This window comes from Plecotus auritus (genome assembly GCF_963455305.1).
Source record: "Plecotus auritus genome assembly, chromosome: 1".
Taxonomy (NCBI): Eukaryota; Metazoa; Chordata; class Mammalia; order Chiroptera; family Vespertilionidae; genus Plecotus; species Plecotus auritus.
In genome coordinates, this window is record NC_137770.1 from 238,997,968 (window position 1) to 239,024,390 (window position 26,423).

The 26,423-nt window shown below is 40.4% G+C and overlaps 1 protein-coding gene across 5 annotated transcripts in view; it reads left to right on the forward strand.

Annotated features, from left to right (window-relative positions):
- Nucleotides 1-26,423, forward strand: part of LCORL (ligand dependent nuclear receptor corepressor like) — a gene marked incomplete at its 3' end in the record, with an annotated part of 420,506 nt that overhangs the window by 43,804 nt on the left and 350,279 nt on the right. For 4 of the 5 annotated variants that reach the window (XM_080660329.1, XM_080660332.1, XM_080660331.1 and 1 more), the window contains exons 3-4: nucleotides 1,658-1,737; nucleotides 2,646-2,775. In XM_080660329.1, the coding sequence (XP_080516455.1) occupies nucleotides 1,658-1,737; nucleotides 2,646-2,775 (210 nt within the window). The remainder of the gene's footprint in view (nucleotides 1-1,657; nucleotides 1,738-2,645; nucleotides 2,776-26,423) is intronic. The other variant, XM_080660330.1, reaches the window with a different exon arrangement.

Consider the following 26,423-nt stretch of genomic DNA (forward strand, 5'->3'; position numbering starts at 1 on the left):
CTAGTAAGACACCACATGATCCTGCATTCAAGAGTGAGAATGAATGTGTGATTCTGTTCCAGTGACAGAGTGAAAGGTTGAAAAAATTATAAATATATATAGCTACACTTCTGGATTTTTAATTGTATAGATTGCATAAACTTTTTGATTTGTCAGGTTGTTTACAAAAGCATGCTTAATATCTTAAGCAGATATTAAATTAAAATTATCTGCCTTCTGCAAACTAACCTTATTAAATATAAGTGTGATAGTACAGGAGTTATTATAGACTGGTAATTCTACCTTGCTAATAGCTTTTGCATGATGATTGTAGTTTATAAAGTATTTCACTTTTTATTTTTTTTTTCATTTGATCCACAAATAAGTTAAGTGATGGTGGGATCCTTATTTTATAGGTGTGGAAATTAAAAAAAAAAAAAAACAACTTTATGGCTAGACTAGTTAGAGCTAGTAAGTTCAAATCCTAGATTTTCATAGACTTCAAATACAGTTATCTTTCCTTTATTCTGTACTGGATCTTATGTTCCTATTTGCTGCCTTTTCCAAGTCCAGATAAATATCAGGAATATTTCTGGACCACTGCCAAAAATCAAAGGAAGCTATCACTATAAATTATATTCCAAAAATTATATTACCTTCTATGTATTATCTTCAAATGTATGTTTGGATTGATGCAAGAGTATCCTAAGGGCTGGTTCTAACTAAATTTTACTCATAATCACTTCAAAAACAGATAAGGGTATTTTCTGTGTAGTTTACCAGAAACATTCAACTTCATTATGTATTTCAAAAGTATGAGAGTAAATTACTATGGTACACCAGTGCTTTTCAAATTAGTCCTAGTGTAACTGCCTCAGATTGATAATGGTTGCTTTATGGTTTGAGGCTCTACATATGAATTTACTTGGGAAAAGAAATTGGCAGGGGTGGGGGAAGTTCTGTTACTGGGAGTAAGTTTCAAAAATCACAAGTATAGTTGGGATGACAATGTTATCTCTTCAGAAAATCTTTCATTACAAAATGTTTGTTTTCCACTAATACTCTATATTACAGTAGTTGAATTATAAGGAACATTCTTCTGAAAAAAGTCATGTTGTATGTTGAATAATATAACTTGTTTACCTGGTTTTTGCTCTAACTCTTGCAACAAAGCCTTTAAACAATGTAATAAAATCTGGTCTGACTTTTTAGCTGTGGATTTCTACTTTTTTCTTGGACAGCATTCCATGTTCTCAAATCTGTGGGCTTTTCTGGTACTTTACTTCATTTCTCCGTTTTATGTTGTCTTTCATAATATGCAAAATTTATTCCTTTCCCCCCATATCTCTCTGTTCTGATTTATTTCAGAGTGAAAATAAAAAATTAATAGGCAATGATAAATTGAGTCTTTCAGAAGGCTAGATGAACCCTGTTGTTAGAAAATTAATTTATAACCAGCTCGTTGTTCTTGTTACTTTGTCCCATAATAGTGCAAAAATATTCTCCTTACAGCCTTCTCTGTTTCTTTCTTTCTAGATGTCACCATTTAATTTAGGTGTTCTCCCCTTACTGTTAGTAGTTAGGTATTTTTTATATGAGCCATTGCTCTGGAGAGTGGTATTTTTATTTGTTTTAATAAAGTTAGTGTATTTAATGAATATTTTTCCCTCTTTTAAAGACTGTGAACCAGAAGAACTGACTGACTGGTCTATGGATGAAAAATGTTCATTTTGTAACCTACAAAGAGAAGCAGTCAGTGTAAGTTTTAGTGCTATGAAATTATTTCTAAACTATTTGCACAATTGTAACAATTTTTAAACTTAATTTGTTTTGAAATTTTGTGACTTATAGTAGAATATAAATACTTGATTTTGGTATTGAGAAGAATATTGAAATCTCATGTTAGAAGTCTATCATTTAGCTTATCTAGTAGGTGAAAATCCCAAACCACTCATCTTTTTTGCTTATTTCACATTTCTTTCTCATAGCTCCCTGACTCATGAAATCAGTTCAGATCTGTTTTGTATTTACATAGACAAGGCTGATGATCTTGGAGGCCTGGTTTGGTCTAAGACCATCCTACAGGCTGATTTCTTAGGAATCAGTAGTTGGAGGATAATGTGGTACTACGTTTTAACTTTTTTCTTTCTCTTGAAGTCTTTTGGATATTATAATTTTCTCCTGTGTAAATTATTAAATATTAGTGTCTACTGTAAACAGGTATAAACTAGACAAGCAGCATCTTCTTGTATGGTGGGATCCTAATTCTTTATGTACTGTTGTGAGAGGTCTGAGAGGAAATGAGAACTCAAGAACCGGTACCTATTTTGGTTAGATTAGTAGGTAAACATAATTGCTTTGTTGCTAAAATTCTCATTGCTGGCATGTTATATAGTGAAATTATTCAGCAATATATCTTATCTGCTCTTCTCTCTTTTTTGATTATAGTTTTGCTAAGGGATAAGGCTAATTTGGCCCTCTATCAGAGCTAAATTTCTTTTTTCCTGACTCCTGTTTCAAATTTAATATTCTCTATATAATTTGATATATTTAAAGATAGAACAAATGAGCATTTAGAGAGTTAATTTTTTTGCCATTTTTAATGGAATCCCACAGTTAAAAAGTGATTTTTTTAATGTTGGTGTTTTTTTTATATATAATTTTAGGATTGTATACCATCTCTTGATTCTTCACAGTCAACACCAACAGAGGAACTATCATCTCAGGGCCAGTCCAACACTGAAAAGATTGAATGCCAAGCAGAAAATTACCTAAATGCACTCTTTCGAAAGAAAGGTAATGTTGGTATACATTTTTTATGCTTCTGGTCTTCCTTATCCTGTTGCTGTTCTCAAGTCTTCAAATGTTCTTTCATGCTTAGTGATAGACATATTACATTGTAAAACTATCTTTAGAATAAGTTAATAGCATTTATCAGCTATTTCTTTGGTAGTATGAGTATGCTTACTTGACATTAAAATGTCAGTGTTCTTTTTAATTCCTGTTTCTAGACTGTATAAACCAAATGAGGCTTGTTTCATTTATTACTTTACTTGAGATATATTATCAGGCAGAAGTTACTTTTACATCTTCGTTACCTGGGGAAAATATAGAAATATAGGACCTTCCATTTTTTGTTCTTGGCCATTTCTATAGTAGTAGAGTGTCTTAATTTTTACCACATAGTAAGTCATGGTGTAGAGGAATACAGGATGGGAGGGGGATAATTCTAACCTCCCAACTTCCAGAGATTGAGAACAACATTACTGTCTTTTTATCTAGGTATTGACCCTGTTTTACTTTTACTCCTGTTTGAAATTAGGTAATATCAAATATTTTCTGTTAAATTGTTAACTTTCAAGTTTTAATCAATAATATTGAAAACAGTTCTCACCTTTAAGAAAGCAGGATTTTGTTTAATCTTAAGTGTAATGAAGTCTTTTATGTGTTGAAATATGAGAATTTTCTGATTAGAAGAATCACTAGTATATTAAAAGGCCTAACATAAGAATTATATTTTTTTTAATGCAGGGGACTGAAAATCTTTTCTTGTGTTACTGACATACTGTGTTGAGAAATTGGCATTGTCTTTAAACAACAAATTATTTTCTCAAATTTCTATCTGAACTAGTATGAAAAATAGTTTACATGCTTTCTTTAAGAATTTTATAGCATTAGTTTTAAAAATTTTATTCTGCCAATATATTTACACTTACAAGAAGAATTATATTTTCAGATTTATATCACTAAGAGTACTGGAGGAAATGCACACATTTACACACATGCACACAGTAAGTTTCACTCACCTTGGAACTCATTATTCAGTCTCCTTTTCCTTTGAGTAATTTGTAATGGTAGCTGGAATTATCAGTAATAATAACCTTTAATTTGGGAGAGTGTGGAGTTAACTTGTGCTCCATTGCCCTATTATAGTAATCAGTAAAAACTTGTTACTATTTTGGTGGATTCAAGCATCTGGATCTAGTGGGTGAGTATTCATAGATATTAAGTGACCTCTCCATTTGGGGATTTTTGGCTTTCTTCAAGGTTTTTGAAGGATCACAGAGTTTTTAAATGAAAGATTCTTATTAGTATTTATGCTTTACTTTTGGTCTTATATTTGTTAATTTTTTTATTTGTAATCCGTCATAACTTTCCAGATTTAATTAAACGTAACAGTTTTTCTGTTTGTTTACTTGGGTTTTTTGTTGTTTTTGTTTTGTGTTGTTTTTTTAAATATGTTTTTACTAGTATTCATTTCAGAGATAGGAAGGGAGAGGGAGATAGAAATATGAAAGTTGAGAGAGAATCATTGATCGGCTGCCTCCTACATGCCCCCTCGTGGGGATTGAGCCCACAGCCTGGGGAATATGCCCTGGTTGGGAAGCAAACCATGACCTCCTGGTTCATGGGTTGATGCTCAAAGACTGAGTCACATGAGCCAGGCAATTGTTTTTTAATTTTCTTTGAATAAAATCATTTTAGAGATTTCCAATATGTTCTGAGTAGGATTAGGCTAGAATAATAATATCTTGTAAATAGTCTCAACATTTTCATTTGTTTAGTTTGTTCTATTAACTCTACTTTGAAATAAAAGGCCAAAAAATGTGTTTAAAAGACAGTAAGTACTTCTGAGTCTTTGGAGTAACAAATAATATGTTGATAGCACATCTTACTGGTTAAGTTTTTATTTGATTCCTGTAAATTTCCCAAACTTGAACATTTTAGTTACTGGATATTAATAACATTAGTGTTACTGACACTTTAAATCTGTTACTAGTTTGAGGAACATATGCATGTTGATCATCTTGCCAAAATGTAAGAAATCAGTTAATATCCTTATTGTAGCTTGCTTATTATCTTTTCTAACAGTGGTTTTGGGGATGATGATGATGATAATTATATGCTATTATTATTAAGAACTCACAACTCAGGATAATGATGATTGATGTCATCAATTATGATTGAGCACTAAGCCCATTTTGTACCTTATCTCATTTAGTTAAACCATGTTAAGAGGTAGGTACTGTTATCTTTTTAACAGGTAGAGACAATGAAGTACAGAGAAGTTAAGTGTCTTTTAGTTCTGTGTTATGAATATGTGAGTCCTCAAGAATAAATTTTAAAAGGTATAAGATGTCCTGTGTGAGGAGCATCTAGATCCTTTTAAGCACTAAGTAGAGAAACCCTATTCTCTGCTACTTAGCAGCCTAGGACTAGAATTCTTTTAATTGAATTAGTTAGACTACAGAGAGGACCTATGAGAAATACTCTATATTTCTCATGGGTTTCCATTTTTCCTTTATATGAACTGAATAGGTTTAGTGATTAGTTCCCTTAATAGTAATGATTTTCAACCTTTTTCATCTCATGGCACACATAAACTAATGACTAAAATCCTGCAACAAACATTTATATAAAATAAAATATTTTTTTGTCAATCTGACAAAAAAAAAAAATAGGTGTAATTTTGATTCATTCACACCAGACAGCTATTGTTGTGCTGGCTGTTGTCATTTTATTTTATTTTTTTTTATAATCTAAAGAAAAGAGGTCCGTGCTGCTGACTAGTCAGGTATTACATATTTTAAAAATTCTTGCAGTACAATAGTTGAAAATCACTACCTTACAGTGTTTAAAGATAGAACTGAGGAAACTTATTTAAGCTACATACCGTTTGGATGACCCCTTGTAATTGGGAGCTATTCAAAAATAATCTCACAGGTTGATAAATAGAATCAGGGAGGAAAGGGAAATTTTAGTACAGAGGTGAACTTAACTAGTTTTGCTTCTTCTTTACTTTAGAAATTATTCAAAATTGAATTTTCTTCTAGAAGTTAATCCTAAAATTGTCTAGAATGCTAGAGTAGAGTGAAAGTGTCTTGATAGCAGGGACTTTGTTTTGTTAATTGCAGAATCCTCAGTATCTAGAACAGTACTTGTCATAATCCTGGATTTCAGTAACTTTCTTGAATGAATAAATGAATGAATGAGTGAATACTAAGATAAACTGTCTATATATTTTCCAGTTTCTCTACATACTCCAGTTTTATTTGTTCTGTTTAAAGAAGAAAATTATTTATCATCTATATATAGTTTACCTCTCTCTATTTTGTACTTAATTACTGTATATAGTTTAAATATCAGTCATCTTATTTGTTTTGTAATGTGATAAACATAAGCATATAGATAGGTCTTTTACAAAGCCATCCCCATAAGATGTGCACTAAATTATTTTGATTTTAACTTCACATTCTCTGATCAACTGAAGCAGTGTAAGTCACTGGTTTGTTATTCAGGAAAATGTCTCCTCTTGATTTGAAGGCTACTTAATTTGACTAAATTGGACAGACAGTATGCACATAGTAGCTGAATGCATCGTACTGCTAAATCCTATCTAATAAAAGAGTAATATGCAAATTGACTATACCTCTCCTACACCCACCAGCCACGCCCATGAGCCAATCAGTAGCAAATATGCAAATAAAGCCAACCAAGATGGCTGAGGACACAGAGAGCAGGAGGGAGGCTTGGGTTTCCCTGGCAATGGAGGAAGCCAAGCTTTCTGTCTGCCCTTGCCAGCCCAGGCCTCCACTCAATGCTACAAAGTTTCAATGATAGAAGATAAATAAATTCCAACAAAAATGGCGGCACCCACGGAGCTGGAGAGAGCAGGAAGCTAGGGTTGCCCCCAGTGATGGAGGAAGCCAAGCTTTCCTGCACACCCTGGCCTGCCTTGGCCTCTGCTTAAGGCTACAAAGTTTCAATTATAGAAGATAAATAAATCCCAACAGAAATGGCTGCTGCCACAGAGCAAGCAGAAGGCTTGGCTCTGCTCCAGGCTACAAAGTTTCAATTGTAGAAGATAAATAAATCCCAGATACCAGCGCCTCTGCTTGGGTCACCAGGGGGCGTGGCCAGCCTGCAAACCACCACAGACCCCTTGCCCAGGCCGCCCCACATCCCAAGGGAACCCCCACCCTGATCTGGGACACCCTTCAGGGCAAACCCCCTGGCCCCCACCCGTGCACCAGACCTCTATACTATCTAATAAAAGAGTAATATGCAAATTGACCATCACTCCAACACACAAGATGGCTGCCCCCATGTGGCCAAAGATCCTGCCCCCATGTGGACACAAGATGGCCACCACAAGATGGCCAGCAGGGGAGGGCAGTTGGGGGCGACCAGGCCTGCAAGGGAGGGCAGTTGGGGGTGACCAAGCCGGCAAAGGAGGGAAGTTGGGGTCGACCAGGCCTGCAGGGAAGGGCAATTGGGGGGGACCCAGGCCTGCAGGGGAGGGCAGTTAGGGGTGACCAGGCCTGCAGGGGAGGGCAGTTAGGGGTGACCAGGCCTGCAGGGGAGGGAAGTTAGGGGCAAACAGGCTGGCAGGGGAGCAGTTAGGCATCAATCAGGCTGGCAGGGGAGTGGTTAGGGGGTGATCAGGCTGGCAGGCAGAAGTGGTTAGGGGCAATCAGGAAGGCAGGCAGGCGAGCAGTTGGGAGCCAGCAGTCCTGGATTGTGAGAGGGATCCCAGATTGGAGAGGGTGCAGGCTGGGCTAAGGGACACCCCCCCCCCCCGTGCACGAATTCATGCACTGAGCCTCTAGTATGTAATAAAATGAAACCATCCTTAATCAAAATATAATGTTTTTCCTGCTTTATCTTTTACCGCCAACATATTAGCATTCATGTAACTACTATTCTGGCCTTTTATTTTCTAACCAGTGGCCCGTTGCACGAATTTGTGCACATTGAAAGTAAATTAATTAGGAGAAATATTTTAACATCGCTCTTCGCCCTTTCTCTACAGAAGTGTCAACAAAATTCACAATCGACAATGACAGATGGAAACACACATACAATTGGCGCCAGTGAGAGCTTTATATGTATCATGCATGCATGAGTCAACTTAGCCTTTTATAGATATAGAATAAACTTGCTTAATTAGACCTGCTTTCTGGTTTAGCTAAACTTTTTCCAGCCCAGTGAAGCACCCCAACTTCTCTTCAGGTAATTGTCAGCAACACAGCAGTAAATATCAACATGAAGCAGATTATTATTGTAGATCACGCAGGGAGAACAAAGGGTAAAACATTTAACTGCAGCAGAATTTGACTATATTCTGCACAGTGAGAAAATCTGACATCATTTTTAAGGTCCACCATTTCTTCTTTTCAGTCGGGTCAAGTTTCTAAGCTTTCTAAATCTGTTTTCCAGCTAATGAAAATAGGATTCCACTTCTGTGATGATCAAAGAGATGAGGCACAGAAAATGCTTCACAGACATTTGGTTAAAGTGTGAAATGTTTGCACCTGACTATAAAGCAAGTTGTATTCCTGGGCTGAAGAAACTGCAAGGTCGCTAGGCTGGGCTGTGGGCTGCATTTTGCACCATGGGGTCTCGGCAGCGTCAGCTGTGATTTGGTGGGCTGTCGCTCCAGGGTGGTAGCGGGGCCTGTGTCCCATTTGGGGGAAGCCAAGTGTTGCTTTGTGGGTGCTAGGTCTGCAGTGCCATTTCTCTGTGCATGTCATGGCAGCTCCTGCATTGAGTGTCTGCCCCCTGGTGGTCAGTGCACGTCATAGTGAACAGTCAAATGGAGGGAGGGACACTTAGCATATCAGCCTTTTATATACATAGACTAGTGGCCCAGTGAATTAGATTCGTGCACATTGAAAGGAAATTAATTAGAAGAAATAATTTAATATCACTGGCAGATCGAAACACATGCATGCGATTGGCGCCAGCGAGAGCTTTAGATGTATCGCGCATGCGCGAGTCAACGTTTATTTTTAAGTTGCCAGTGCACGTCATATGTACCGGTTGGTCGGACGTACAGTCGGTCACTTAGCCTTTTATATATACTAGTATAGATACTATTTTTTCCAGTTATGTTTTTATTGATTTCGGAGAGAGGAAGGGAGAGGGAGAGATAGAAATATCGATGATGAGAGAGAATCATCGATCAGCTGCCTCCTGCACACCCCGCACTGGGGCCCACAACCCAGGCATGTGCCCCTGACCGGAATCAAACCCGGGACCCTTCAGTCCTCAGGCCAACGCTCTATCCACTGAGCCAAACTGGCCAGAGCTCCAAAGGCTTTCTTGATGTATTTGATGCATTTAGTTGAAAGCTGCTATTAATCCACTCTTCCCCCTTAAATTAATTGATAGCCAGGTTTTATATAAAGTTTTCCAAGCCTTTTCTGAACACAGACCTTTTGCCTGCTAAACTCTTAATTTTTAAGCTTTATACTATAGCAGTGTAATAGATATTAATACTGCTCACCAACCCCTTATGACTGATGATAAAGCATTTTATTTCTTAGAAACAGGGATATTAATTTTTTAGATTACTTTTCTCTAAATGCAGGCATCCTTGAGTAACTGTAAATTTGACCTGATTCATTCAGGTCCTAAGTGTTTAATGTGCCTTTGTGATACAGTTGTGGTCATATATTGAATTTCTTATCCTGCTTGCCTTTTTGGAACGCTCAGGGAACTGTATGTTAGTGCCATAAAATAATTTACATACCATTATGAACTACATTCAGAGGTGTTCATAAAAAGATTTTTCTTCTTTTACCATCTACTTTGAGGACATGAATGAAATTGTAAGAACACACCTATAATTAGAACTGAATTTAAGGTTTTTGCATTTTTGGGAAAATCACCTTTCTACCTGCAACACCATCCATAGCAGGAGTTAAAAGGCCAACTACCAGGTCATTCATTATCACCTAGATTCTTACCTCCTTTTCTCTTTTTGATTCTTTAATGTGACCCAGTCATCTACCCTTTACAAGCACCCAAATTCTTTTTGTGTCTTCTGGAATTTGTGGTCTTTGATCAGCAAAATCCCCTATATCCTCAGTCTTTTCTCTTAATTTTCCTTTTATTTTATTGCTGAACTAAAACCTTTGTATTCATAAAAGATGCTTTTGTAGCCCTCTCTTTTTCTTTCCCTGAGTATGACTGTCCCAAATCAACACTAGTATGTTGGGCTTTATAAAACATATTTTTGGTCCATGATGAGAGAAGTTCATTCATTCTAATGGATCTACATGTCAGGAACTGTTCCAGGAACAAAAGGTAAAAACATCCCTGTCCTCATGGGCCTTTATGTTCTAGTGAGGGGAGGCAGACAGTAAACAAGTTATATTTGTGGTTATATATATGTACACACACCTCTTACACTCTTGCTGGATATATATGAATTCAGGGTGAGGCAGAAGTAGGTTTACATTTGTGAGTATGCAAAACACAGACTTTATTCTTATACTAGTGGCCCAGTGCATGAAATTCGTGCACGGGGGTAGGGGGTGTCCCTCAGCCTGGCCTGCACCCTCTCCAATCTGGGACCAGGATCGGGCCTAAACTGGCAGTCAGACATCCCTCTCACAAGCCGGGACTGCTGGCTCCTAATCACTCACCTGCCTGCCTGCCTGATCGCCCCTAACCACTCTGCCTGCTGGCCTGATCGCCCCCAACAGCCCCCTACCGCCAGCCTTCTCACCCCCAACTGCCCCGCTTTGCCGGCCTAATTGCCCCCAACTGCCCCCACACTGCCGACCTGCTCACCCCCAACTGCCCTCCCTGCCAGCCTGCTTGCCCCCAACTGCCCCCTTCTGCCGACCTGATCGCTCCCAACTGCCCCTCACTGCCGGCCTGCTCGCCCCCAACTGCCCTCCTCTGCCGGCCTGCTCACCCCCAACTGCCCCCCCTGCCAACCTGCTTGCCCCCCAGCTGCCCCTCCCACTGGCCTGATTACCCCCAACTGACCTCCCCTCCTGGCCTGGTCACCCCTAACCACCTCTGCCTCGGCCCCGCCACCATGGCTTTGTCCGGAACGACGTATGGAAGTTCTCCCGGTCTAATTAGCGTATTACCCTTTTATTAGTATAGATTATTTATTATACTAGAGGCCCAGTGCACGAAATTTGTGCACGGGGGAGGGGGGTATCCCTCAGCCCAGCCTGCACCCTCTCCAAACTGGGACCCCTCGAGGGATGTCCGACTGCCCGTTTAAGCCCAATCCCACTAGGCAGTCAGACATCCCTCTCACAATCCAGGACTGCTGGCTCCCAACTGCTCGCCTGCCTGCCTTCCTGATCACCCCCTAACCACTTCTGCCTGCCAGCCTGATCACCCCCTAACCACTCCCCTGCCAGCCTATTTGCCCCTAACTGCCCTCCCCTGCAGGCCTGGTCACCCCTAACTGCCCTCCCCTGCAGGCCTGGTCACTCCTAACTGCCCTCCCCTGCAGGCCTGGTCCCCCCCCAACTGCTCTCCCCTGCAGGCCTGGGTCCCTCCCAACTGCCTTTCCCTGCAGGCCTGGTCGACCCCAACTTCCCTCCTTTGCCGGCTTGGTCACCCCTAACTGCCCTCCCCTGCAGGCTTGATCGCCCCCAACTGCCCTCCCTTGCAGGCCTGGTCCCTCCCAACTGCCCTCCCCTGCTGGCCTGATCACCCACAACTGCCCTCCCTTGCAGGCCTGGTCCCTCCCAACTGCTCTCCCTTGCTGGCCATCTTGTGGTGGCCATCTTGTGTCCACATGGGGGCAGGATCTTTGACCACATGGGGGCAGCCATCTTGTGTGTTGGAGTGATGGTCAATTTGCATATTACACTCTTATTAGATATGATAGAGGCCTGGTGCAGGGGTGGGGGCCAGCTGGTTTGCCCTGAAGGGTGTCCCAAATCAGGGTGAGGGTTCCCTTCAGGCGTGAGGCAGCCTGGGCGAGGGGCCTGTGGTGGTTTGCAGGCCGGCCACGCCCCCTGGCGACCCAAGCAGAGGCCCTGGTATCTGGGGTTTATTTATCTTCTACAATTGAAACTTTGTAGCGTGGAGCAGAGCCAAGCCTTCTGCTTGCTCTGTGGCAGCAGCCATTTCTATTGGGATTTATGTATCTTCTATAATTGAAACTTTGTAGCCTTAAGCGGAGGCCTGGGCCGGCCAGAGTGTGCGGAAAGCTTGGCTTCCTCCATCACCGGGGTCAACCCTAGCCTCCTGCTCTTTCCAGCTCCGTGGCTGCCGCCATTTCTGTTTGGGTTTATGTATCTTCTATCATTGAAACTTTGTAGCCTTGAGTGGAGGCCTAGGCCCGCAAGGGCAGGCGGAAACCTTGGTTTCCTCCATTGCCAGGGAAACCCAAGCCTCCCTCCTGCTCTCTGTGGCCGTAGCCATCTTGGTTGGGTTTATTTGCTTATTTGCTCCTGATTGGCTGGTGGGCGTGGCTTGTGGGTGTAGTGGAGTGATGGTTAATTTGCATATTACTCTTTTATTAGATAAGATTCTTTTCCATATGAACAACTATAAACCTACTTTTGCCCCACCTTTATATAAATGCTGTGGAAACAAATTAGGAGAGGAGCCTGGGGACTGCCAGAAAAGAGGTGGTGATTGAAATTTTATAAAGAGTAGTGAGATACATTTAAGCAAAGATATATTAAAAAAAATTAAGATAGCAAACTACAGAAATCCTAGGGGAAATAAGTTTTAAGAGTTAAAAATATCAGTTTTAAAAAATTATAGATCAGGCATGTGGTAGATGATTGCCACTCTTATTCCTCAGTCTTATAGGTTATTTATTTTCCTTTTAAGACCAATCTAAAATTATAAAATTTTAAATCAGGTAGGGGATTATTTGTCTGTTTCTTTCCATACAAAGAAATATTAGTTAAATATAATTTGACCAAGGAACATACACTGTAATGCAATAAATAATGAAAAAATGTAAGATAATTAATGATTGCCAGTAGCATATAGTAAAAAATTCTTTTAAAAGGCATTTAAAATTTTTAAATTATGCATAACCCACAGACAAACAGTGTGGTAATGGCCATATGGAAGGGGGGGGTGAGGCTGGGTGGAGGTGGGCAAAGCAGGTGGGAAATGGGGACATCTGTAATAGTGTAAACAATAAAAATAAAGTTTAAAAAATGTTTAATAGATTATAGAGTTGCCCACCTCAAGAATGATGTTAAGAAATGGAGGCTTTAGTTTCTGTTGCTCTTTGGTGGTTAGTAATGCTAAACCAAAGGAGGGTCATAAAATAGTGAATGGGAGTATTAAATGTTTAAGGTTCATCCATGTCTCTAGTTCTGAACCATCAGCTGAAGTTATAAAAAAGACAATGGGATTTAAAAAATAATAAAATGAAGCTAGCAAATGGATGAACTATTTAAGTTCCTTTCACTTGCAGTTTTTCAGCTCCTGGTCACACATATTTTGCTTGGAGCTTCATTTTTTTAATGTGAGGAGACTTCTCATTCCATAACCAAACTTACTTGTAACAACACATTCAGACACATGTTCTGAAATTTCCCTTAAAGATATGATATCAAGTACTTGTGAATCATCACTATGTGATGTTAGCAGTTCTTTAATTTTTTTCACTTTCACTTCATTAAATCCTTAGCAAGGCTTCCTTAGCAAGTTGTAAGACTTTTTGCTTTACAGTCAACATTTCCTTCATACTCTATTCATTGTTTATTTGTGATCCTTTTACCCAAGCCTGAGTGACTTACAATATCCTCCTATATCATAAAGAGGTAATATGCAAATTAACCCTCACACCCTCACAAGATGGCTGCCTACAACCAGGCTGGCAGGGGGGGTTAGTGAGGGACAACCAAACGACTGAACAAGCAGGCTGCACGGGGCGACCAGGCCGGCAGGGGGGTTAGTGAGGGACGACCAACAACTGAACAGCAGGCTGCATGGGATTACCAGGCAGGCGCACGGGGGGGGGGGGGGCAGTTGGAGGTGACCAGGCCAGCAGGGGGGGCAGTTGGGGGCAACAAGGCCAGCAGGGGGGGTAGTAAGAGGCAACCAGGCCAGTAGGGGGGGTAGTTAGGGCCGATCAGGCTGGCATGCAGAGGCAGTGAGGGGCAACCAGGCCAGTGGCGGGGGGGTAGAGGAAGGCAGTTAGGAGTGACCAAGCAGTCAGGCAGGTGAGCAGTTAGGAGCCAGCGTCCCGGATTATGAGAGGTTAGGAGCCAGTGGTCCCAGATTGGGTTAGTCCCAATCCCCAGGATCTGGCCTAAACCAGCAGTCAGACATCGCTCAAAGGGTCCTGGATTGGAGAGGGTGCAGGCCAGGCTGAGGGAATCCCGCCCCCCATGCACGAATTTCGTGCACCGGGCCTCTAGTCTTTTTATAAAAATGATTTCATAAATCCTACATCTAGAAGTGTCAAATGCATAAGCATACCATAGCAGAAGATATTTCACATTGAGTGTGAAAAATAATATGAATCATGTGGGCATATCTATCCAATCTTCTACTTAGTCAGAATACACCCCCTAGGGACCATGAGATGGGAAATAAAGTGAATTCACTATCCTTTCAATAGCTCTTAGTTTCTACATGCCTCTGGTGCTTTAAAGCAGCTCTGCAAATAGAGCGTGATTCTCTTGTTTAAAAGTTGTTTGTTTTATAATAAACTAGGGGCCCAGTGCACGAATTTGTGCATCTTGAAAGGAACTGTGGACTGCGAGGCTTGGTTGGGCACAGGGGCAGGTCTCGGCCTATCCTCCGTTCCCCTGCCTGGCCCTTCTGGCTGTGGCCCCCCTGGTCCACTCTCTGTTGGTAGCCCTGCTCCCGCCACCGCTGCTCCCATGCACTAACGGTTCTGGCCTCGCTTGCATCTGCTGACAGCGCAGAGCGATTGGGGCCAGCGCCAGCAGCGGGTGCGAGCGGGGCCGGTGCCATCAGAGGGTGCAAGTGGTGGCTGCTGCCCCAATTGCCCCTCAGGAGCAGGGGTGGTGGAGAAGCCCTCGGGGCGATTGGGACCGGCAACTGCCGCTCACACCCACTGACGGCGCTGAGCAATTGGGACTGGCACTGGACACTGGCAGCGTGTGCAAGCAGCGGCTCCAGCTGCGGGTGCGAGCACCAGGTGGGACCGCAGCGTGTGGGAGCAAAGAATTTTCAGTAACCACCAGAGGCTCACCCCAATGATAGCGACTGGCACCCCGCCTTGGTCTGGTGCCCTCACTCACCTGCTCCACCATCCCACCATGGCCGACACCCACCATGTTCCACGCGCGCCCCCTTGTGGTCATAGCAACCAGTTGTTTGGTTGTTCTGCCGTTCGGTATATTTGCATACGAGAGCTTTATATCTACACTAATAAAAGAGAAAGATGCAAATTGACCATCCCTTCGTGATGCCCACCAGCCAATCAGAAGTGAGTATGCAAATTAACCCAACAAACATGGCGAGTTAATTTGCATATGCAGGTGCCAAGTGGCCGGGGGTGGGATGCAGGCGTTCCGCACCACCCCAGCCACTCCAGGCCTCTGGGCAGCATGGGAAGGTAGAAAGGTGGCTCTGGGCCAGAGCGAAGGCAGAAAGGCGATTCTGGGCCGGAGCAAAGCGGTGCCGACAGCCAAGGGAAGGAAGGCCTATTCTTGCACGAATCTTCGTGCATCGGGGCTTTATATATAGATAATAATGTGTGGGACTGCAGACCTTAACTGATGTATATACTGCACTTACGGGTTATTTAACACATTTTTAAGAATAATTTTGATTCTACAAAATGATTTTACCTTTATCTGTTTTAAATAAAATTTTATCATATCCCCTCAGGAGTATTGATTTTAGTAGATTTTGGACTCCTCGGAGGCAAAGAATACCTTAACTTTTATCTTTTCAGTTCCTTGAATAGAGTTTCGGTCAAAGACTGTAAACAAACAAACAAACATAGAAGACATTCTTCAACATATGGTTGATATTTGACACTCAGTTTAGGAAATATTCATTTTAGATAAAAAAGTAATGAAAAATGGAATCTTTAAAAAATGCATGTTCATGCACACTGCATGCATGTGTGGTGGAATAACATATCTTAGTTGCCTAACAAGTTTTAGGATGTCATACAGCAATGTGGTTCAGGAGTTTTGCCAAGAGGCCAAGCAATTACAGGAAGAGCCTACTCCAAAATGAACAAAATAAACTGACGAACAAAATAGATCCAGAGAAAATGGAAGCGTGAAACAGACTGACAAATCTCAGAGGAAAGAGGGCAGAGGGGAGCAGGGGTGGGAAGAGATTAATCAAAGAATTTATATGCATATATGCATAACCCATGGACACAGACAATAGTGTGGTGAAGGCCTGGGGGTGGGAAGCAGGGTGGAGAGGTGGTCAGTGGGGGAAATAATGAGACATCTATAATCCTTTCAACAATAAAGAGAGGGGGAAAAAAATTGATGCAAAAGCAGTTTCCTGGTAAGCATTCATCTCGGTTGCAATATATTCAGGTGTCCTAAAATTTTCTATAAAATAATGCTTTAAGATGGGTTAAAGGACCTAAATATTTGACGCTTCCCCAATGTGAATATACAGATGGCCAAGAGACATGAAAAAATGCTCAAAGTAACTAATCAGAGAGATGCAAATTAAAATGACCATGAGGTATCACCTCACACCTGTCAGCTATCATGCACAAATCAACAAATGACAAGTGCTGGCAAGGATGTGGAGAGGAGGGAACCCTAGTACACTGCTGGTGAAAGTGCAGACTGATATAGCCACTATGGAAAACAGTATGGAGTTTCCTCAGAAAATTAAATATGAAACTGCCACTTGACCCAGTGATCCCACATCTAGGAATGTATCCTAAGAAACGCAAAACACCAGTCAGAAAGAATATATGCACTCCTATGTTCATAGCAGTGCAATTTATAATAGCTAAGATCTGGAAATAGCCCAAGTGCCCATAGGTAGATAAGTGGATAATATAAAAGCTGTGGTACATTTATACCATGGAATACTATACTGCAGTGAAAAAGAAGGATCTCCTACCCTTTGAGACAGCATGGAGGAACCTGGAGAGTATTATGCTAAGTGAAATAAGCCAGTCAGAGAAAGACAAGTATCACATGATATCAGTAATATGTGGAATCTAATGCACAAAATAAACTGATGAGACAGAAGCATGGAACAGACTGGGGAATCTCAGAAGGAAGGCTGGGGTGGGTGGCTGGGAAGATATCAAAGAACTTGTATACATCTATGCATAACCCATGGACACAGCCAATAGTGTGGTGAAGGCAGGGGGCAGGAGTGGGCTAGAAAGGGTCAGTGGTGGATGGTGGGGGGAGAAGTGGGACATATGTAATACTTTCAACAATAAAGATTTTTTTAAACGATGGGTTTTGTTTTTATTTTTATGAGAACTGGTGTTTACACATTCATTCAGTTCCCCTGCCACAGATTTTGTGTTTGTTAGATGCTGAAAAATAAGGCTTTGGTGTTTTTAAAACTTCTTGGAAAACCTACATGCCTTAGAGGAGATTTTCTCTGATTTTTTTTTTCTTTTTAAATTCTGCATCAGGTTTTCAAGTTCATGGTATTTTAAATTTTTAAAATTAAACTACAACATTTATTAGTTTGTATACTTTAAAAACAGTGTTATCTGTTATTCTGTACCTAAAAGATCAGGTTGTTAGATGACTTTAGTCAATTATTTTGCCTACTTTTTCCCAAAGATTTACTAGTTTACTATTTGCTATTGGCTAATTGTACATCATAAAGCATAAATACACAAAATTTTCATTGGCCTTGTAAGTAATGCATGTGCAACTCTTAATTTATTTTTTATGTTTTCCATCACTATTTATCTCTGTGCCCTCTTCCACCTCCACCCATCCCCCACAAGTCTAATTTAGAATTCTTAAAAATATTTCTTCTTAGTTTTCAGCTATAAAACTTTAAACCTGATTGTAGTCTGCCTGCAAATTTAAGACAGCCTAACATATTAAATTGGGTAATATTAGAATCTCAGGATTAAGGCCTTATAAGGAAAAAAAGAAAACTTTTAATGGTCAAGGATTGAAGTATTTCATGTGTAATAAAATAAAAAGGGAGAGGGGGGGATGTTTCTGGTCACCTGTTTTTTCCCTAATTTTTTTATATATTTTAGTTTTATGGATGATAAATTACAGTGTAAAAACAAAACAAAAAAGCACCTGAGTTATAAACCAGCCACATCTCAACTCTTTTATAAAAGGTTTTGTCTTATAATTTTGAGTCTTGTTCTCACAAAAAAACGATCATTTTAAAAAATCCACTTTTTATAGAAATAGCTGTTAAATATACTCTAACACATATGCTTTCCTTTTTTATTTAATATGATATAAAGTTGTTTTAAAGAATTACCTATTCTGTTACTTTGGAACCCTAGTGGCTGATGAATTCTGAATGTCATTCACTGAGATATAAGGAGTCCAGGACTCTAGCAGAGGGTGTAAAATGTGATAGTTTTATAAATTATCATCTCACTATTTTTAGATAACATGTAATTGTGAACTGTCAGCTACAGTTTACTATTTGCTATTAGCTAATTACATTATATCCATAGCCTGTACAGATGGTTTTATAAAGTTTATTGATTAGAATTCATTGATTTGTTAGTACTAAGTAGCAATCATGCCTTTCTCCATATGAACTTACATTTTTATGTGTGTCTTTTTCTCCTTAAAGTGTTTTGAGTGAAGTCTTATAAAATGTTTATATTCTCTGTAGAATGGGCAAAGCATAAGCTTTGCCATTGAACAAATGTGGACTCAAATCGTGCCCCACCATATATTAGATATGATTCTGACAAACTGTTTACCCTTTTTGTGACTTAGTTTTCTCAGATAGAGAAGAGGCATTATACTCTGTTGTCTATAGTTACACACCAAAAAATAGTTTTATTAAAACAAGATATTAGTTAGATTTCAGTGTTTTAATCATTGATAGGTATACCGTGTTCTATAGTAGCTTCTGGTGGAAAAAAGAATATGGGCTACAGAGTCAAAACTAGATGTGTTGCTGGCTTTTTTTTTTTTTTTTTTTTTTTGATCAGGTTACTGAGTGATATATCACTGTGAAGATTAATATAATGTAAATGAAACATTAGCTTAGTGCCATATTTCTAATAGGCTCATTCTTTGGTTTGTGTTCTGAGTGTTGTGATATATTGTAATTTACATGGCCAAGGTAACATGGATATACATATTCTACTTTGTAGTTACTGAATTAAGTCTGAAAAATAGGGTTAAGAAGGTACTGTCAATGACAAACCTCGTCCAAGTATATGCTGTGCCTTGAAATATGTGGTTCATAATAAGAATGTCTATGTAATCTATACTAATAATAGCCTAGGTGGCGTCATGCCCTCATGTAGTCACAAGATGGCTGCACGCACAGTGGAGGTGGGGCCTGGTGGCCGGTCCGCACGGTGAGGCCTGGGGGTCCCGCGGCTCTGCGCAGCGTGGAGGAGCCTGGTCCCGGCATCTCCGCCGCCTCGTGCGGAGGAGGCGGGTCCTGGTGGAGGAGGCAGGTTGCAGCAGGGGAGGGAAGTTGTGGGCGATCAGGCTGGCAGAGGAGGGCAGTTGGGGGCAATCAGGCCGGCAGGCGAGGGCAGTTGGGGGTGATCAGGCCAGCAGGGGAGAGCAGTTGGGGGTGATCAGGCCGGCAGGGGAGCAGTTAGGTGTCAGGCCGGCAGGGGAGTGGTTAGGGGGCGATCAGGCTGGCAGGCAGAAGCAGTTAGGGGCAATCAGGCATGTGAGCAGTTAGGAGCCAGCGGTCCCGGATTGTGAGAGGGATGTCCAAAGGGCCCCAGATTGGAGAGGGTGCAGGCCGGGCTGAGGTACACCACCTCCCACTGCCCCCCGCACGAATTTTGTGCACTTGGCCTCTAGTTTATATATAATATACATATTTTAAAGTACATTATCAACTTTGTTAATTGATGAGATTAATGTTCAACAAAATTTGAGGAACTACTCTGAAGATTTTAGAGACTGACTGATTCTTCAGAGTCCAGAATTGGTGAGCTGATTTACAAAGAATATTTAATTGCTAAAGGTCTAATAGGAAAAGTTGTAGTCACAGGAGTTGACTAATACAGTGGTTGGTCATGGCTTTACAGAGACAAAAAGCATGGGGAGCATGAAGGGTGAGGAGGGGCAAAATGATTTAGGTCTAAAAGAGAATATCATGTTCATATTCTTTTTTTTTTTTTAAGGAAAACCATATAGATAAATAGTTACATTAAGCTGTGGTAGGTCATGGCTTTTATTAAAACCTAAAGTAGGCTGTAAGAAATGAAACATGGAAGTATAACTGGGGTGCAGCAAGAGTTTTCTTTTATAATAATTGTATGAATTCTTATGATAATGTGGTTCTATCTCCCTAACCATCAGCCCCTTCCCCCCACAAAAAACACAATCCTAAAATGTTATAAAGGGAGAGATCCTATGGTTGGTTCTGTGTTCTCTTTGTTTCTCTCACCTGGTCAGTTGAGTATTAAGCCTCATTCCTCAGTTTATCTTTCTGCCCATTACTGTAGCAATTAGAGATTCTAAATGATTTTGTCATGCCCAGAGAACAGTACATTTAAATCCTATAGTAGTCCATGGTAATTTTTATCAAACTTAACTTGTTTAGAATAGATTTTTTAACATTATTTGGGTTTTACTCTATTGTATTAGATTTTCTTTGGTAGGGAGTCTCCTTTTAATACTTTTACTTTGTTTTCCAATTATTCCCAGGAGTGCCCCAGCTTTAGCAGATCTAAATGCTTGTCTGGAGATACTGGTATCTCTCTGAGTGCCACATTGCTTACAGTGGGTATGTTCTACAAGTGGGAGTGTTCTACCAACACTTGTGCCCCTGCTGGCCATAATTCCCCACAATATCCTCTGGACCGTTACTTCTAAGCTCTGTTGAAGATGGCTGTGGTATAAGAAAGGCTTTATCTAAACAACTACTTGGTTGGGTCAGAGATTGATCCTACTTAATAGCAAGTGTCATAGCCACTGAGGAGGCAGAAAAAAAGCCTGTCATGGGAAATGTCTCAGCATTCCAAATTCTAGTCAAATTTTTACTATAACACAGAGTATCGTATAGAGAAATAAATATGAGCATACAGGTAGTGTATCTAGAGTAACTTGCCTGACTGCATCCATGTAAAGAGGAAAATGGTTCACCCCTCCTATTCAATATCCTGTTAGATTGTTTCCTATCTCTAGGGTGGCAGTTAGGCCAGATGAAAGACTTGTGCCATTATTACTCATCTGTTCTGACCCTGGCTTGCATGGCAGAATATAAAAGTAGATTGTATAAAAAATAGAAGCTGGATGAAGCAGATTGGAAGTAGAATGTCTGGTACATAGAATGATCATTATATTGGCAGTCTGTGGTGGTGATTCCTAATGGGGATACATTTTTATAAATTAGTCTAAATACAGTTGTGATTTCTTTTTCTGAAAATACTCAGAAACTTGCTTAACGTGCTGTTCTCTGTCTGACTTCTCATTCTACTTCACAGTGGTAAGAAATGAAGCAGTGGGTATAGTATTTTATCATGGCAGTTTAAAAATAGCATTCCATTTTGCTGCTATAATTTCCAGGATACTGTTTTGTCAAGTTTTTCTTTCTCTTTAATTGTACTTCCTAGCTCAGGGGTGTTAACCTAGGATACTTCGCAACAAGTTCATGGGTAGGCTTTTCTTAGGTCCATGAAATTAAATGGAGGAAAAATGATACCTTTATTTTCATTAACACTTAGCTGAAATTTAACATTTTCTTCAAATACAAATATTGACAACAAACAGTAGTAACATTAGTAATACCTGGTCTAGCAGTAAATAATCAGATATTTTCGTGTCATATTATATCTTCAGTTATTTCTTACATTCTCACTGCTTTAAAATTATGGCACATAGTAAACTTATACTCTACTAGATTTTATATTTTAATTATTAAGAAAATTAATAAAGCACATAAGAAAAAAGCACATATCCCTGTATCTCAGTTAAAAATATATTTTTACAATTATATTTCAATATACTTGGTTTTTTTTCCTAATCCTATATATTTGAGCATTGAAAACATGATTCTGGGGAGCCCATAGTTTTCTCCACACTATCAAAGGAGCCATTGCACAAAAAGGGGTAAGAATCCTATCCACCTCCTTTACTATTTGGTCTTTATGCTGTCCCCAGAATGTTATACCTTAAGGACTGTGTCCTTAGAATTTATATACACATATATATGTATATTTATGTACTTATATGCATTCTCCCCTCCCCCTTCCCATCTCATTCCCTCTTTTGGCTTCAACATTTAACCTCTCTCCAAGTTCCATGCTATTTTCTAGACATCTCCATATATATGTTGGGGGAGGAATTTTAAATAAGTTCAATGAGTCTATGCTAAACCCATTTTACTTTTAAATACATTCTTTTTCCTCCTGTGTTTCTTATTAATCAGTGCCATTGACACCTTTGCACTCACAGAGGATTAAAGTACAAGAATCATTTTGTATCTGAAAGGGGTTATTAATAAGTCACCTGGGGTTATTAATAAGTCACCAGAGATTATTAATAAGGCTGCTATGAACATTCTCATACTTTTTTGGATGCTGTTTTTTTTATTTTTAGGAAAATCCATAGGACATAGAGTCAATATATGTATTTTTTAAATAAATCTTTATTGTTCAGATTATTACAGTTGTTCCTCTTTTTTTCCCCCATAGCTCCCCTCCACCTGATTCCCCACCCCACCCCATGCCCTTACCCCCCGCCACTGTCTTCATCCATAGGTGTAAGATTTTTGTCCAATCTCTTCCCGCACCCCTCACATCCCTTCCCTCTGAGAATTGTCAGTCCACTCCCTTTCTATGTCCCTGATTCTATTATATTCACCAGTCCATTCTGTTCTTCAGATTTTTTAATCACTTGATTTTTAGATTCACTTGTCGGTAGGTATGTATTTGATGTCATTTTGTTGTTCGTAATTTTTATCTTTACCTTTTTCTTCTTCTTCCTCTTCTTAAAGAATACCCTTCAGCATTTCATGTAATCCTGGTTTGGTGGTGATGAACTCTTTTAGCTTTTTCTTGTCTGTGAAGCTCTTTATCTGACCTTCAACTCTGAATGATAGCTTTGCTGGGTAGAGTAATCTTGGTTGTAGGTTCTTGCTGTTCATCACTTTGAATATTTCTTGCCACTCCCTTCTGGCCTGCATAGTTTCTGCCGAGAAATCAGCTGACAGTCATATGGGTGCTCCCTTGTAGATAACTAACCATTTTTCTCTTGCTGCTTTCAAGATTCTCTCTTTGTCTTTTGCCCTTGGCATTTTAATTATGATGTGTCTTGGTGTGGTCCTCTTTGGATTCCTCTGGTACGGGGTTCTGTGCGCTTCCTGAACTTGTAAGTCTATTTCTTTCACCAGGTAGGGAAAGTTTTCTGTCATTATTTCTTCTAATAGGTTTTCAATATTTTGCTCTTTCTCTTCTCCTGGCACCCCAAAAATTCGGATGTTGGTACGCTTAAAGTTGTCCCAGAGGCTCCTTACATTATCTTCATATTTTTGGATTCTTTTTTCTTTTTCTTTTTCTGGTTGGGTGTTTTTTGTTTTCTCATATTTCAGATCTTTCGTTTGATTCTTGGGGTACGTTGATCTACAGTTGAGTTTCTGTATATTCTTTATTTTAGACGGTGTATGCTTAATTTCTGACTGGTCCTTTTCCATTTTTTTGGCATTCTCATTAAGGTCCTTGAAGGTCTCACTAAGATCCTTGGAGGTCTCATCAAGTTTCTCGGCGGTTTTTAGAAGATTCTTGAGTAACCTTATAAATGTGGTTCTGAACTCTATGTTGTCCAGAGTTTGCTTTCCTCCATTTCTTTCATTCGTGACATGTTTCTTTGTCTCCACATTTTGCTGCTTCCCTGTGTTGATGGAGTGGCTTTGTGTGGTAGGTGACCTATAGGGGCCAGTAGCTCAGCCTCCCTAATCACCTGAGGTGGACGCTCTTGGTACACCCCTTTGTGGGCTGAGTGCAAAGTCTTGGTGTAGTTAAGCCTTGATTGCTGTTGGTATACTGTGAGGAATTGACCTCCAGGGCAATTGGCTGTGAGGATCCGCTGTGTCTATAATGGAAGAACTGCTGCGCTGGAGACACGCTTATGGTGCAGGACTTGTTTCTGTGGGGCTTTGGTGCTCACTGAGTCTGCCTCTTGAATGTGTCACTTATGGATGTGAGGAGTTGAAATCTGGTGTCTCACACTGACCACTAGGTACACTGGCTTCTGGATCTCCAATGGGGTGCAGGTCAGCTACTGTCTGAGGCCACCCAGCAGGAGCTACAGTGAGAACTACAGTTTTCTCCTCTTTGCTTGGGGTTTGGAGGTTTTGGAGCTGTCTGACCCGGGCTGCAAGTTTGCTAGGTTAAGCTGCAATAGGGCAGGCCATTCATATGCTAAAGCCGCTGCTTGGAGCTTGGGTGGGTTTGTAGATTGTGCAGGGCGGGGTCTCAGGGCATCACTAGGCTAGGGCATGGCAAACAGCAATGGCTGCCAGTAAGCCGGCTCTGCGTCTCCGACCGGGTCCCAGCGTCCTGGGCCCCAGTGCAGTAAATAATTATTCCTGCGCGCAGCCCTGCAAGCAAGCCACCCTTGCTTTCCAACCTGATGGCAGACAGTCCAGCTTCTCCCTGTAGGAGTTTGGGTCCCCCGCGTCTCCCCAGAAACTGGAGTTCGGAGTAATCGGGAGCTTGTCTCCCTTCGGGTTGAAAAAAGCAGCGCTCCCAGTCGCCCGTCATCAGCCCAATTCGCGCGCCTCTGTACCTGAGCTTTTCAGCACTTGTGCACGTTTCAATGCTCTTTTCTCTTTCCTTCTAGTTGTAGAACTTCCACTCAGCCAGCTTTCCCGTGGTTCTGGGTGATAGACGTTTTGTCTTTTAGTTGTGGTTTTAAAATTGTTGTGCAAGGCAGCAGTTTAGGTGTCTACCTACGCTGCCATCTTGGATCCTCCAAGTCAATGTATATTTAAAATATATTAGAAACTGTCAAAACTCATTAGAAATGCATGAGAGTTATAGTTGCTCCAGATTCCTGTCAGCAACTACTGTTACCAATTTTTGTTACTAGCTAATTCTATTATGTTTGAAATGCTATCTCATTTTGCTTTAAATAGCATTTCCCTGGTAACATATATTGAGCACTTTTTCAGATTCTTATAGGTGATTTCTATATTTTTTTAAAGAATCTGTTCAAGTCCTGGCCGGTTTGGCTCAGTGGATAGAGTGTCAGCCTACGGACTGGGGGGTCCCGGGTTCAGTTCCAGTCAAAGGCACATGCCTGGGTTGTGGGCTCGATCCCCAGGGGGGGCATGCAGGAGGCAGCCAATCGATGATTCTTTCTCATCATTGATGTTTCTGTCCCTCTCTCCCTCTCCCTTCCTCTGTGAAATCAATAAAAATATTTTTTAAAAAAATCTGTTCAAGTCATTTTCCCATTTTAAATCATTTATTATTTTATACTTACAGTTGACATATAATATTATATTAGTTTATGATGTACACCCCAGTGATTAGACATTATATAACCTGCTATGTGATCATCTTTATAAATCTCATACCCATCTGACACCATACATAGTTATTCAAGTACTAGAGGCCCGGTGCACGAATTCATGCACGGGTAGGGTCCCTTGGTCTGGCTGGCAATCGGGGTGATGGGGGCCCATCAGGGCTGGCCGGCCTGGGGGAGAGACCCGCGGGAGGTTGGCAGTCACAGGAGGATGACTGTGGGAGTGCACTGACCACCAGGGGGCAGCTCCTGCATTGAGCGTCTGCCCCCTGGTGGTCAGTACATCATCATAGCACTGGTCGTTCAGGGTCGTTCAGTTGACTGGTCTTAAAGGTCACTTAGGCTTTTATATATAGACATTATTGACTCCTTTTTAGTTGGGTTGTTTGCCTTCAATTATTGATATGTATGTGATTTTTGTAAATTTTGTATGCACGTACTTTATCAGATTATTAGTAATGTTTTGTATTTTTGTTGAATAGTGCTTTAATCTTGTTGAAGTGCTTTGTGAAGTTGAAAATAAAGTTTTGATATCCTCCATGTGGTAGCTAAAGAAACTAGACACATGGATGAAACTAAGCTAATACCTAAGAAAATAAAAAGGGGGTCTCTGAAAAGTTGAGAATCTTTACAAGTTTATTTTTTTAAGAAGATGGGCTTTAAAACTGATGTATATTTTAAATGTTTTCTATAACAGATTAAATTTAAACACATTTACAAATTGAAATAAAGTTGTATTCACGAGATCATTATTAGATCTATCCAGGTAGTCCAGTAGATGGCTGTAAATTTGAAGTTGTAAGGTTATAGCCTTTTCTCAATCCTGCATAAAATATATATAATCTTATTCTAAATATGTGGCAAATTTTTAAATGTGAGGCCCAGATCAAAGGACTCCTGGCTACTTTTATGCTAGATATAAAACTAGACCAGATTTGTTCTGCTTTATCGTTCTTTAGTTCTTTTTATTTGAGAAACTAGAGGCCCGGCACAGGAAATTTATTCGTGGGTATGGTCCCTAGGCCTGGCCTGTGATCAGGGCCACCTTTACCGGCAGCCGGCCCCACC